Source organism: Leptonotus elevatus, chromosome 17, assembly GCF_054856555.1.
Source record: "Leptonotus elevatus isolate MCC_2025b chromosome 17, RoL_Lele_1.0, whole genome shotgun sequence".
NCBI lineage: Eukaryota > Metazoa > Chordata > Actinopteri > Syngnathiformes > Syngnathidae > Leptonotus > Leptonotus elevatus.
This window is the reverse complement of record NC_141255.1, coordinates 6,663,069-6,677,280: the sequence shown is the minus strand read 5'-3', so window position 1 is coordinate 6,677,280 and position 14,212 is coordinate 6,663,069. Positions and strand designations below refer to the sequence as shown.

At 44.8% G+C, this 14,212-nt stretch overlaps 2 protein-coding genes across 2 annotated transcripts; one reads left to right on the top strand and one right to left on the bottom strand.

The window, feature by feature from the left end:
- Positions 1-139: 139 nt before the first annotated feature.
- dhrs4 (dehydrogenase/reductase (SDR family) member 4) lies at positions 140-2,758 on the bottom strand. Its single transcript, XM_086059795.1, has 9 exons — positions 2,594-2,758; positions 1,983-2,098; positions 1,733-1,910; positions 1,563-1,664; positions 1,419-1,489; positions 1,256-1,307; positions 1,038-1,172; positions 691-746; positions 140-612 (listed from the first exon to the last, which is right to left on the bottom strand). Exons 2-9 carry the CDS (start codon positions 2,093-2,095, stop codon positions 498-500), a joined length of 822 nt encoding a protein of 273 aa, XP_085915921.1. The 5' UTR covers positions 2,096-2,098; positions 2,594-2,758; the 3' UTR covers positions 140-497.
- Positions 2,759-2,824: 66 nt separating this feature from the next.
- Positions 2,825-13,775, top strand: efs (embryonal Fyn-associated substrate). Its single transcript, XM_086059793.1, has 8 exons — positions 2,825-3,089; positions 3,445-3,575; positions 4,422-5,636; positions 6,073-6,195; positions 7,473-8,429; positions 8,523-8,579; positions 9,610-9,867; positions 10,926-13,775. The coding sequence occupies exons 2-8, from the start codon at positions 3,564-3,566 to the stop codon at positions 11,109-11,111; spliced, it is 2,808 nt and encodes a 935-aa protein (XP_085915919.1). The 5' UTR covers positions 2,825-3,089; positions 3,445-3,563; the 3' UTR covers positions 11,112-13,775.
- Positions 13,776-14,212: the final 437 nt, after the last annotated feature.

Genomic DNA, 14,212 nt, shown 5'->3' with positions numbered 1-14,212 from the left:
CATCTTGCTCCAAAAATGGAATCGATTCATTTTTTTCCCCCCTCCTCGTAACGCACAAAACACTCGGTAATGACGGGTAAAACCACATTGATTTTTCAGAATAAGGCTTTGGAGAAAAGTAAAGCAAATCCACTTTTTATTTTTTATTTTTTTTACTTTCTATCACTTTATTGAACAAATGTAAGCATGTGCATCCATTAACTACTGAAATCACGCAACATGGCCAGCCAACTCTACACTCATTCGCTGGCACCCACGTCACTCGCCAGGCTCTAACACCATACACACTCGGTCACAGACACTACAGTAAAAGGTGAGGATGATGACCCCTCATAGTCAAAAAATACCTGCACCTCACATAAAAATAGTATTTTGCAAAATCAATATAGAATCAATAAGAATACTCGATTCTTAGAAATGTTGTTGTATATTTAAATTGCAAACAGCCAGAAGAATCAGGAACTTGTAAATCTGTTATAGTTTTGCTGCTCAATGAATCACAGTCGACAGGCGATCCCCCCCGTCGCTGCGATGGTCTCTCCCGTGATGTATGAAGCCTCCTCTGTGCACAGAAAGGCGACCACTCCCCCAATTTCATCCGCTTCGCCAACTCTGGAGAAAATGAGGAAAAACATGCACGTTCATGTGTCAAGATACAGGTTTAATACATGAATGAGAGGTGAGCCGTACCTTTTGATGCACATCTGCTTTTTGAAGTGGTCCACGATGTCGTCATTTTGCCACAACTTGTAAGAAAAATAACACAGTCATAACAAATAGAATATAAATTACGTAACTTTTTTTTCACACTCAAATGAATTTTCACTTTTGTGCCACACTTTACTCACTTTCAACAGCTTCTCCTTCTACTTAAGTATACAGTAAAACACTGCTTAATTCACATTTCGGCACAACACAAAAGACATGACAACAATCCGCAAAAATTGCTGATATTTGCAGATTTTAAAATTACTAATATACAGTAGACCGATTGATCAAAAAAAGTCCGGAAGTACTGTAAGAAGTCGACGTCTCACCGGGGCACTGAAGTCGGTTTTGATGAGGCCGGGGGCCACGCAGTTCACCCTGATGTTGTTTTGAGCCAGCTCGGGGGCCAGGGCCCGGGTCAGACTCACCAAGGCGGTCTTACTCACGCTGTACGAACCAAGGCCCTGCAAAAATGCCCCCCCCCCCCAAAAAACAGTCTCAATACAAACTTGCAAATGTCGCTTACCGTCGTTGTTGATCGTCTGACCTGCATTGGTTGGTAGGCAGCCAAGGATGACACAAACACGACATTTCCCCCTCTAAAAGACGCGCATTAAAAACTATTTTTTTAAATTAATAAATATTTTTTGAGAGCAAATGTTACAGGACTCTTGCTCATGTAAACACTTTATGTCGTATATGTAACTCACCCTCTCTTTTCCATATGTGGCACCACCAACTTGGTCAGGAGGAAAGCTGCTTTTACATTTACGGACATAATCTGAAAATGATAAAACAACAGTTAATTGAATTATTATTATTTTTGCTTAAAAAAAATCCATTCTAAAAGGAACCTTGTCCCAAACTTCCTCCGTGGTGTCCATGAGGTTTCCAAAGAAAGGGTTCGCTGCTGCATTGGACACCAGGATGTCAACGCCGCCGCACTGATCCAGAGTCTGAATGAAATGCATGATAAGATTTACAATACGTGTGGAAAGTATTCACAGCACTAGAGTTTTTCTACCGTCTGAAGCAGTCTTTGTCGATCGCCTTCGTTCCCGACGTTACAGGTGGTGCCGGTGACCTGGATGTTCTGGCTCTGCAGCAGTGCCACGGCTTTATCCACGCCGGCTTGCCGTCTGCTGCTCACCACCACGTGGGCCCCCCTCTTGCCCAGAGCCCGGGCTGCGGCCAAGCCGATGCTGTCGGGACCGAGTTATGGGCTCTGCCATGTCTGGGGTGTTTTCTTTATAAAGGCAAAACAAGATTCTTACCCAGCCGTCGAGGCTGTGACAATCGCCACTTTCCCAGCAAGGCTGCTCTGAGACATGCTTCTTTGTCCTGAGACAGGAGTGGTCCAAAGGCACCTGGAGACAACCCTCAACATCACCTGTGGGGTCACAAACAGGGCACAGATGTTAAATCAACAGTGCAATAATTTGCAAGTAATTCTGATTTAAAAGGGGCTTATAATTGCCTATAGGTGCCAAAAAATGGTGTCAAATTACTTAAAAATATATATATATATATATATCTAACTCAAAAACAAGATAGTGCCAATGCACTATTTTTATTGGGGGGGGGGGGTGCATACAATTTCATAGCACAAATGTTACAAGTTAGATTGTAGGTCAGAGCTCCTAATAGAGTTTAGACCTGACTTCCCACAACTGAGTGTAAAGTTCAGCAGTGAGCCCCCATGGTAGTTGTCCAAAAATCTTTGCTCGCTACTTATGCTTCCATGGCGTTTAATGGCCACTTGTGCACCAAAAACATAGCGTTAGCAGTTGCGTTATCTTGTGACAATTAAAAATAAACTAGAGCAATAGTCATTAAAATAAAATAAAATAAAACAGTAATTAGAATGATTTTTAAAAAACAAGACCTTTAGACTCCTCGCACTCCGTGAACTGGAACAGCAGTTGTTTTTCCGGTTTAAATTAAAAACTTCCAAAATAAAAGTCTTCGGGAGCTCTGGATACAAATATACGGATTTGGAATTTATGTTGCAATTCTATTCTGTTAAAATTTTGTCCATTATATTTACAGTTCCCGGTTGTCTAATTTATATCTATTATATAGATATAGATATTTATATCTATCTGGCGGCAAAGAGCCAATCAGAGAGCGAGCGAGTTGCAGAGTTACGCGATCTGAAAGTAACTGGATTGAGTTTAGGAACTGGCGCTAACGCTTCCGGTTTGTTTGTAGATCGACGAAAATACGTCATCTTAGGATAAGGCGGAGATCATTTTGTTGTCATCACCGAAAATGATTGAACGCCAATGGCCACTGGGTTTTTACGCTTGAGAAGAAGCGCTTTCACCTCATCTCTTACTGAACGCCGATGTGAAGTTTACTCGCGAATTCGTATAATGAAGGTAATTTATATGTTTGGTTTTTATTTGTACGGCATCGCGAGCAAATCTTGGATGGTTTTGACCTCCTTTGTGTGGAAAATGATGAACAGAACCAACGTTTTAGTACCGCTAATGTTAGCGACCTGGGCCGCTGTAGTGAATAAAATCCCATTGGGGACGACATTTAACATTTTCCCAGCGCAGCAAACGACGAATTTGGATATCATTTGAATGCAGAACTGGATGCTAAGCTAGGGTTAGCTTCTAACGTTACTGGGGTGTGGAATGACGGGACAGGTGGTGGCCAGTCGCCTTCATGTCGGTATTATTTCGACAAATGTGTGCTGTAAGTAACGGTTCCGAACGTCTCACACAGGCCCAGCGCTTGTGATTCACAAGGCGGAGACGATGTGAGCTGAATGGACCCCGTTGACCGACCGGAACACTTGAGTTCGACGTTCTCCGAGATCCAATAACCCTGACAACTCTACAGCCATGTCTGTTTCAGTAAGTATCTAAACGTCTTACATTGAGTAGTTGTCTGATTTTGTAGACATCATTTTTTGGCCGTGGGGTTCCACATGGCACTGGTCCACAGGGGGGTTTGGCTTTAAAAATGTAAGGGGGGGGGGTTGGCAATTAAGCCCTAAACAGCAAGGGACAGATGTGACTCTCATCCACCATCCCCCCTATTGCTCTCATCCCGCTCATTACCATTAAGCTGCTCTGTCCATTTGACCATTGATCCTTATTTGGCATTTCATGAACATTGCATTTTTTAATATTTTAACTTGAGTCCAGGCATAATGATGGACAAGTGGTTAGTTAGCATACCTGCCATACTGTTCTGAGGTTTTGGCGTTCAAATCTAGACTCTGGCCTTCTCTGTCCTTCATGTGCTTGTGTGAGTTTCTCCAGATGGGAAAAAATATATATAAATATATTAGGATATAAAATAAAATGCTGAAGGGGCTTGAATAGGGTTACACAGATTTCAGATGGGACTATAGCACCACCTAGCTCCGGTGTAGCACCATCAAAAGATAAATAAATGGACCATAAAATTGATTGCCGACCAGTCCATGGTGTATCCTGCTGCTCCGTGACTCAAATGCCGATTTACCCTATAGAAAATGGGTGAACGGAGTTTGAGTCTATTATTCCTCTCAAGTCATGGACCACGTCGTCCCTCTTGTATTCAAGCTCTGAAACAAACGAGCTGTTAAGCATTGCCATCAATGTCCTTATTGTTCGGGATGCACAAATGTTAGTTTGTCTTGCCCGTCTGAAATAAGACTATTAAAAACCTGTTGTTTTTGGGTGTCATTTTAATATGTTTCCCCTCCCCGTCAGACGGTGTTGGCGAAGGCACTCTTTGACAACACAGCGGAGAGCCCAGAGGAACTGGCTTTCAGGAAGGGGGACATCCTGATGGTTTTGGAGCAGGAGCAGAGCGGCGGGCCCGGCTGGTGGCTCTGCTCCCTGCACGGCCGGCAAGGCATCGCCCCGGCCAATCGGCTGCGCCTCCTTCAGACCGCCCCGGTCCCCGGCCCGGACTCTGTCTACTTGTCCCCCGGTCCGCCGCTGGCCCGCGGTAGCGTGGACGACACGGATGCTGTGTACCGCTCTCCACCGGCCGCAGGAGAAAGCCGAGGGGCTGGCACGGCCTCGAGACCCGGCGAGCTCCGCAAGGCGGACAGCGGTCGTCCGCGCTCGCACTCCAGTTCTGGATCCCGACCCAGGCCTGACTGGGATATAGGAGTGGGGGGTCGCCCGCGCTCCCCTTCCCTAAGAGGACGGGGCACGGACGCGATCGGAGCTCTCTATCAGACTCCGGTGAGCCCGTTACCCTCATCAGCTCAGCAAGCCCGGCAGCCAGGAGCTCAAATAGCTCCAGAATCTGTGTACCTCTCCCCCAGTGGAGTCGCAAGAGTTAGCGATGATTCCGAAGACACCACATATCTTGTTCCTCGGGAAACACTAACCACAGGACCTTCTGATGACTGTTACTTGGTGCCAAAAGGAACACCACTCGCCGGTGAGGATGTTTACCAAACCCCTACTGGAGGAGTTCTGGCTGCCCTCCCTAATGGCCCCTCCTCTGTCAGCGCAACTCACCAGTCTAAAGTGGGTCAAGACATTCCTGGGATGTACCAAAGCCCCTCTTCTGTGGTGGTAAACCTTCAAAGAACTTCGTCATCCCCTGGCCAAGCGCCTCCCAGGCCCCTCCTCAAGGGCCCATCACCCAACCCCGCTGTAGCCAGAGGCAAACCGGGTCTGGCCTGCCACCGGGGGTCCCCTTTGCTAGTACGAGCCGGCCACCCCCGAGTTCCCGGATCGCCAAATTTTGCCCGAAAACCCCCGCCACCGGCTCCCCCGGTAAGGGGAGTCACGCGGAAAGACGGACAACAGTCCGCACCTTTTTCAAGTGATTGCGCCGTGGCCCCCAGTCCTGAATCTCAGGTGCAGGAGGTGAACAGGCAGACCAGTCAGGAACCGGAGAAAAGCAACGGCGTGCACAACAGCAAAGGAGAAAATCAAGATTACGCAGATCCTGTGGATGATCAGGTTTGTGAATTTAACACTTTATTTCCGTTCCATTTCAACTTAACCTTGCTATTGAACTCTGTATTGCCATCTAGGGGTACGATACGATATACGATACGATATACTTTTATTTTCCCCGTGGGGAACTTTTTCCTGGACTCCGTCCAGCTGCAGTTACAGTAAGGAAGAAACAACAGAATAGAAAGAGATACAATTAAATATTATTTCACAGCACAAATTACTTATCAATACTGTACATTCTTTTATATACATTTTATGCTTGCATATTTGTTGATTATTCATACTCTATATTTATAATGTGTTATATTTACAAAGTGAAGTTTTAAAGGCAAAAATTATTTAGTTTGACTTTATTATATGGTGTCAACACCTCTACATATTCACTTTATCCAAATTGGAATGGTCTATTTATTTATTTTATTTTTGTGGTTAATAGGTGTACGACACGCCTCCCAGCGGCCGGTGGCAGCGTGCAGTGCCAACAGTCCTCAGCAATGGCGATGACAGCATCTATGACACGCCTCGCACTGTCCCCCCGCACGTCGGCTCGGAGTCGGAGGTGAGGACGTCTTTTTCGTTTGGCATTCTCTGTTGAGGATGTAGCTGATTTTAGCACATGTGGCCAGCATCCTGAGAAGATGTATATGGCATATCATATTTTTTTTTGTCAAAATATGACTTCCGAGGATGACACTATGTCTTGGTGATGATTCTTAAAACAAAAATGTAAAAGTACTGTAACGAAACAGTTGATTGTGCTCAGGCCAAAGTAATCTTTGGCAACACCTGGTGACATGAGGATCTATATTGAAGTGAATTGAAGAGTTTAATTTGGTTTAAAAAAAAAAAAAAGTGCTTGTGGTGAGTTTTTTTCTTCTTTTGCTGCGAATTCAAGTCAGTACTTCAAAATGCCATCAAACCACTTCCCTACCAACCCCCACTCCTAGTTCCTATTGGTTCCCTCTCACCCTCCCAAGGCGAGGCCACACCTGTCTTCGTCTGCTGTGGTAGCATGTCAATCCGGTCCAAGTGCTGCTGCTATTTTCTCCCGGTCACACCCATCTGTTGGGGCCGCACCAAGGCCACAGCACCAGTGGTCTCTCTTTAATGCTCCTTGAATGTGCATGCCAGCTGTTGGATTGTTTTTGCTCCAGTTTTTGCATATACGTTGACACAGGGTTTTCGAAGTGGATAAATATATCCCCGCCTTCATTTGGTGGTTAGGGACACTTGTTGATGCATCTGTGTGTGGGTTCCCAGAGGTTCTTACTTCAATGAATGCTTGCACGTGCATTTAAAAGTCCCGCCAGTTCACTACTTCATATAGTGTAACGGTCCACTTGATACAGTAATCCCATGTTTATAGTTTAAACCATAAGTATAGCACAAACTATGATTAGACTATTACATTATTTTAAATTCACCTTACATTACCCTTAAAAAAAATATGCCGTCCTCACTTACTCGCATGCATTTTTGCTACTGAATCTACACACTATTGCATCCACATAGTTCCTACAGGGTAATATAATTATACATTTCATAAAGTACTGTTTTAAATCTCAATATCTTTATTCTGGGGGGTGGAGAGAGTGGATATGTTTTTTTTAGGCGCTTGCCTTGATTGCCTGCTGATTGGCCACTTAAGGCTCCATGATTCTCTATTTCATCTACTGTAAGACCGACAATTCTGAATTTCGTTAAGTATCATTTTAAACCAGGACCATTTTTTCTATTTACTGGACCCCACATCTATCCATCTCATTGTGACCCTAATGAGGATAAGCAGTATATAAAATGGATGTTGGGTGGATGATGATCCATTTCCACCTGCAGGTGTATGACGTCCCCACCATTGCGCTGAATGGCATCACATCAGAAGTCCAACCAAGTGCCGCCGTGCTGGCTGACACGGACGACGTGTACAGTGTACCCACTCTTCCAGGTGTGCCTCTGGGTCCCGGCGAGTCCACCCTCAGCCTTTCCGGGGAGGACGCGAGCCAGAACGGTCAGACTTGCTGCGTCCCAAGCTCCAAAAAGCGGGCGAGTTCTGGGGATCAGCAGCGGGACTCCCCAGACTGCGGGATCTACGATATGCCCGCCCTGAACGCCGAAGTCCTCCCCCACTCGTCCTCGTCTTCCTCCACCTCCACTTCCACTCGTCGTCTCTCCGTGTCCAGTAATGGCTCCGGGGATGTCCAGTGGAGGGCCTCGCTCTCCAGCCTTGTCCACGCCGTGCTGAGCGCCACTTCCTTCTCACCTGCCGCTCTGTCATCTCGGGATCTGGCCACTTCGCTAGCTGAAATCCTGTCCACGTGGAAAGCCAGCCACTCTGGGGACCCTCCACCACCCCTTCAGCAGGCTTGGGCCCGCCTATCGGACCTCCTGCCTGCATTATCGGCGATCGGCAACGCTCCGCCGTCGGAAGGACTCTTTTCCTTGGTGCAGCGTTCCCTGGAGGAAAGTGCCCTCCTTTTGCAGGCTCAGGGTCGCCCCCGACTTCCTTCCCAGGAGTCTTTATCCCGCAGGCCGCTGCCCGCTCTCCCAGTGTCGGACGGGAAGTCAACCGGAAGTGGAATGGGCTCCCGTAAGAGTAGCTGGATTCAGGAAAGGCCTCTGCCCCCGACTCCTCAACCGGCCTTCCCCTTGCCTCCCTCTTCGGCCACGGTCACGCTCACAGTCGGCCACAGCGACGGAGACGAAGATCCCAGCAACGAATATGCCGGGATTGGCTTGACTCCCGTCCCAGCCCCGGTCCCGAATGGTGACAGTGTTGGCTATGTGAAGCTGCAGGTTGGTTATTTGATGCGCACTCAGCATTTTTGTTGTTGAAATTGTTATTGCCGTTGTTTGACTGAGTGTCCCCTGTTCTTTATCACCATGTAGGGAAAACCGGAACTTCCCCTGCCTCAAAACGGACAAACGATCAGTTCAGAGCCAAGAGTAAGTTGCATGCGTTGTCCAAAACGATGCTTTCCTTAAAGGGGAAGTCAACACAAATTTGTTTTTGTTTTTTGACAATATGTTCGATGCAGCCCCACTAGTCTAAATATGCTATTCTGGTTGATATTGCGTTAGTGGAATATGAGTTAAGCCGCAAAATCCAGCCGTTTTCTGAAGCTGTGATTGGTTGTTACCTGAGACCTAAGCAACATTGATGTCATCTTCAGTCGACAGCAAGTGGCAAGACGGCTGCCCCCTGAGATGGATAAAAATGGCTGGATTTTGCTTCATAACTCATATTCCACAATATATAATATTAATCAGAATGTCATGTTTAGACAATTGACACTTATAACATTATTGTCAAGAAACATTTAAGGTTGACTTCCACTTTGACATTTCTGGGCATAAATGTAGTCGACGACATCTAATGGAAGCACATTTATATTATATGTTCCTGGCATAGATGCATAATTTGTAGTGGTTTTCTGACCTGTTGAGTCAGATTGCATCATTTTCCATCTGCTGTGCACGGCGCTGTGGTCCGGAGTCACTGGCAAATGAGTCATGGGTGAAGTCTATTTACCAAGGAGAGACGTGTGACTCAGAAATCCAGCTGATTGGCTCGCTTCCTGATTACTTCCTGTCAAAGCATGAATGCTTTTTCTCAGGAAATCACGATGGACCCTATCAATATAAAGACATCATTTTATTATCAACGTTCCTCTGGAAGACCGATGTCTGCACTGTGTGAATTTTGGCCCGCTCACTCAAATCCTCAGTTGCACCCCGGCGAACTAACAAGAAGTCACTTGTCTTTGGTAACAATCTGGCCTTACATCGCACGGGAGTCTGCAGGACAACAAGCCAAAGACAAGGAGCCTTTCAACAGCCGTTCACTAACGTACTGTATCTAATTGTGCTTGTCTGTGTCTCTTGGGGACCATCACTGTACAATTGACAGGATGGGGACTGAAATGAATTGCAATATCACGAATCCACTCATGGTTTGTCCACATGTTCTCTTCAGCTGACTCCGCCCCCTCCCCTGCCGGTGTCCCTCTCCCTGGAGGATTCGGAGCTGCTATCCTTCTACTCGTCCCAGAGTTTGGCTCACCTGTCCTGCCTGGCCGACGCCATTGACGTGCTCTTCACCAGCGTGCAGGGCAACCAGCCGCCCCGCATCTTCGTGGCGCGCGGCAAGAGCCTCATCGTGACGGCGCACAAGCTGGTGTTCATTGGCGACACGCTCTCCCGCCTCCTCACCTCCGCCGACCTCCGGGCCAAGGTGCGTCGTCTCCACGGGTGTCGGCTGACGAGGAAGTTCATCTTGATCCCGAGGGACCAGACTTGTTTCCATCTTGCTTCCTTTCCATTGTTCCTTCCTTCATTTTATCCTATCTGTCTTTATTCTGTCATATTTCTTTCATCCTAACTTCTTAACTTATTTTCTTCCGTTATTTCATTCTTACGGATTTCATTCTTCCAATTTATCTTTCCTTCCTTGCATCCTTCTTTCCTACAATCCTGATTTCTTTCCTTCTTCCTTTGTCCTTACTTCTTCCTCCCTTACTTTTTATCCATCTTTCCCTCCTTCCTAATTTTGCCTTCGTCCTTGCTTCCCTACTTTATCTTTCTTTCTTTCCTTCCATCATTCCTTTCCTTCCTACTTTCCTTTTTCTCTTACACCTTTGTTGCTTTCCTTACTTCCTACTATCCATTATAAATCCTTATTCCTTTCTTCAATTGTTACTTCGTCCTTTACTTCATCCCACCCTTCCGCGTTCCTTTCTTCTTTCATCCATCTTTCTTTCCTTTGTTCCTTGTTCCTTCCTTCCTTCTTTCCCTCCTTTAATACTCCCTCTTCATCTGTCCTTGTTTCTTTTCGTTCTGTCTTTTATCATTCTATCTTTCCTTTCATACAGCCATATGTCCTTCCTTCCATTATTCTTTGTTTCTTTCTTTCTTCCAGCCTCCCTTTTCATGCATTCTTGTTTCCTTCCACCCTTCTGTCCTTCCCTCCATCCAGTCATTCTGCTTCCATTTTTACCGTACTTACATTATACCGTGCTTCATTCCTTGCTTCCATCCATTCTTTCCTTCACAAGCATCCTTGTTCCCTTTTGTCTCTTCCTTCCATCCAATCTTTTTCATTCCTTTCATACTGCCTTTCTTGCATTCTTGTTTCCTTCTTTGTCCTTCCAGCCTTCCTTCCTACCTCCATTTAATCTTCCTTCCTTCTGTCAACGCTCCATCATGTAATTGTAAAAATGTCCCATTTCATTAAAATAAATCCTGCCATGTGCAAAGTGGTGTTTCCTAATTGCCCTCTCCTCTGCCTTCCAGATCACAACCTCTGGGGGTCGCCTCTGCCAGGCCTTGAAGGCGGTCGTTGTGGCGACAAAAGGCGCCGCACAAAACTACCCGTCTGTGTCTGCGTCCCAGGAGATGGTGGACCGGGTTGCCGAGCTCTCCCAGCAGGCCGCCGGCTTCTCCACTTTGCTCCAGCGCCTAGCTGAGATCTCCTCGTGATGTTTTTGGACACTACACACCTTTCTCTCTCTCTCTCTCTCTTGGAAAATGCCTTATTTTGTTATTACACAATTTTTCCCTGTCTTGTTCAGTTGTGTGGCTTGACTATGCCCATTCCCCTCTTGTGCGTGTTAACTTATTGATGACCGGAAGCAGCTCTTTAAAGTCTATTATTTCCTCACGATTTGAAATATCAGAGGTGGGGGGACTCGAGACACACAATTGGCTCGAGTCCGACACAAGTTTAGGACTTGGGACTTTTTCGGACAAAACTTGGGTAAGACTCGACTTAGGCTTGAATTACCTGATTTGACAAATCCGTTTACATTTGAGACTGCGCAGTTTTAAGAAAGTGCCATTTGTTTTGCATTTTTAAAGAAAAGTGATGTTGCATATAGTGCACACAAACCTGACAAGCCACCAGTGTGCTATGTTGCAAAGTGCAAAAACTGGTCTTGATAAAAGGAAAACGCTAATGAAAAGAGGGACGCAATACTTATTTTAAGCAGAATTATATGACACTTGAAAGGAAAGTTTTATTTATGTGTACATCTGTAGATTTATGGAATTGGCTTGAAATTTAAGGCGACTCAAATTGACTTGATTTTTGACAGTAATTTGAAGGTTAAGAGTAAGACTTGACTTGCGCATATGGGTCAGTATCATAAAAGTGAGTAGTAGTACACCCCTCACATTTTTATAAAAATTATTTTCATGGGACAACACTGAAGAAATGTCACTGTTATAATGTAAAGCTTGAATAGCTGTAAATGTATTGTGAATTCCTGTTAATGTCTAAACCGCTGGTAATGAAAGTGAGCACACCGCTCAGTGAAAATGAGGAAAGTGTTATTTCTTCAGTGTTGTCCCACGAGAAGACTCACTTTTGTGAGCAACTGTATGTGACTTACTCCCACCTCTGCTCAATTCAGGACAGAAGGAGACATTTACATTCTGGTTTTGGCCTACCGGAACTTTTTAACTGCGGTACCTTGAAGGCAGTTTTGTTGCCAGCACTCCACCACCCTCCATGCTTCCTTGGCCTGCGCTCATGTTGTTTGTGGGAGACCCTGTGTAGACAATTCTTGCCTGACAAGAATTCCCCTAGCGTGAAAAAGTCAGGGGGACGAGTTGTCCCCGGGGCTGTTGCGCTTTCTCACGATCACAGAACAGAGATGCATACAAAACCTGTGGACCGAGTTTACCCGTCTGTACATGTTGCGACGTGCTTTTTGACATTTGTGTGGGACAAAATGGTGAACTGTGTTCATGTTAAGGCCACTCATCCAACGTTGGCTTGGTCAGTTAGGATAGATGCATGCCATCTTTATCCTCCCGTTCTTCCTACCTTCTATACCATCTTTTGTCCTTCCTTCTTCCTTGTGCTGCATTCCTTCCTTCATCTCTTCTTTCTTAACCCTTTTTCTTTGCATCTTTCATTCTCCTCTTCCAATCTGCTTTTCAAACATACTACCCTTTTTTCCCCCTTTGTCCATTCTTTCTTTCATTCCTTTTAATATTCTTGTCCTTCTTTTCTCTCTTGTTTCTTTAACCCTATTGTCTCCTTCCTTCCAGCCTTCGGCCTTCCTTTTTTTCCCCTTCCTTTTTACCATCCTTCATGCTCTATTATCTTTCATTCCTACCAGCCATCCTTAATACCATCCTGCCTTTCCCCTCTTTTTAAATTTCACGGGCCGCTTCTCTTTTCCTACAGTATTGCAACAGCATGCATTAAACCTGTCGAACAAGTTTACCCAACGCCACACGTTACATGCATGTCGTCTGCTCTTTTTCTTTTTTCTTTTTACTTTAGTGTGGCACTCAATGGTGGGCTGTGCCCATGTTTCATCTGTTTTCTGCAAAGCTGGAACATAATCAAGCCGTTTGCCAAGGCTACTAATCAACTGTTACTTTGTCTGAATTAGGATCATATGCACACACCATAATTATTTACCTCATCCTTCCAAGCATGCTTTGACCAACTTTTCTGTCCTATGTTCTCTGCTGGAGTGTCACCTTGTGGATGTTTGAAGTATTAATGGAAACTACACCTATTACGAGTTTGAAGAGAAGCAAGTAACCTTTATATTTATTATGAACATTTATGTTGTTTTTTTCCCCCTCATTCATAGCTTTACTATGCTTGACTTTGTCATGCACATTTTTGTGAGATTTCGTTCGGTACTGTATTGCAGTGGTTCTCAAACTGGTCACTCGAGGGGGTGCATTTGTAAAACCAGCTCGTTCTCTTTTTGCAGCCATTTTGCTAGTGTCATTAATGCAAGTCAGCTTGCAACAATGGGGGAATATTGCATTTAATTGAATTTGGTTCAGTTCCTTTTTAGGAAAAACATCAGAAATATGTAGGAATAAATCTTACTGAAATCACAAAACGCACATATATTTGATTGATGTTAGAATTGAGAGCTCCCCTGGACCTCAAAAGTTTTTGAATCCTTATGAAGAACATGTCCCCCACCCATTTTTCTTGAAAAGCTATACCAGTTACTGTCCCATGTTTAATGCAAGTTTTCTACACGTGAACGAACTCATCCCTGTTTGCTGAGTTCTAGCAATACAGATCTACACCTTTTCATTTTTGAACACTATGTTATGTCTGCCTTGTATTCCAGAATAAAAAAAATACATTTTTGCAATAATGAACAGTGTCGCGGTGTGTCGCAGTGCTGTTACAGTACTATACAGTGGTACCTTCATTTAAGTACCCCCTAATTTACGGCTTCTTTTTTAAATAAGCCAAAATTTGAACATGTGATCCACTTTACAAATGACACTCCATATTCAGGTATGCCACAGCTGGAGTGAAGACGGAATTATAGGAGAGTAGCGGTCACTGATGTACTTTGAGCAATTTATTGAACTGGACATTCAAATTCAAAATGAAAACCCTTACAAGGAGAATGGAGGCGAGTGACTCCAGGTGGCTGATATCACTCACTAGGTCACACCCTTTTAAAAGCACACCAACATGTACATATAAAACTTATTTATATTTATTTATTTTATTATGTATTTATTTAGGAAAATTTGGATTTTGGAGGCTGGAATAGATCATTGGCATTTCAGTTAATTTTAAATGG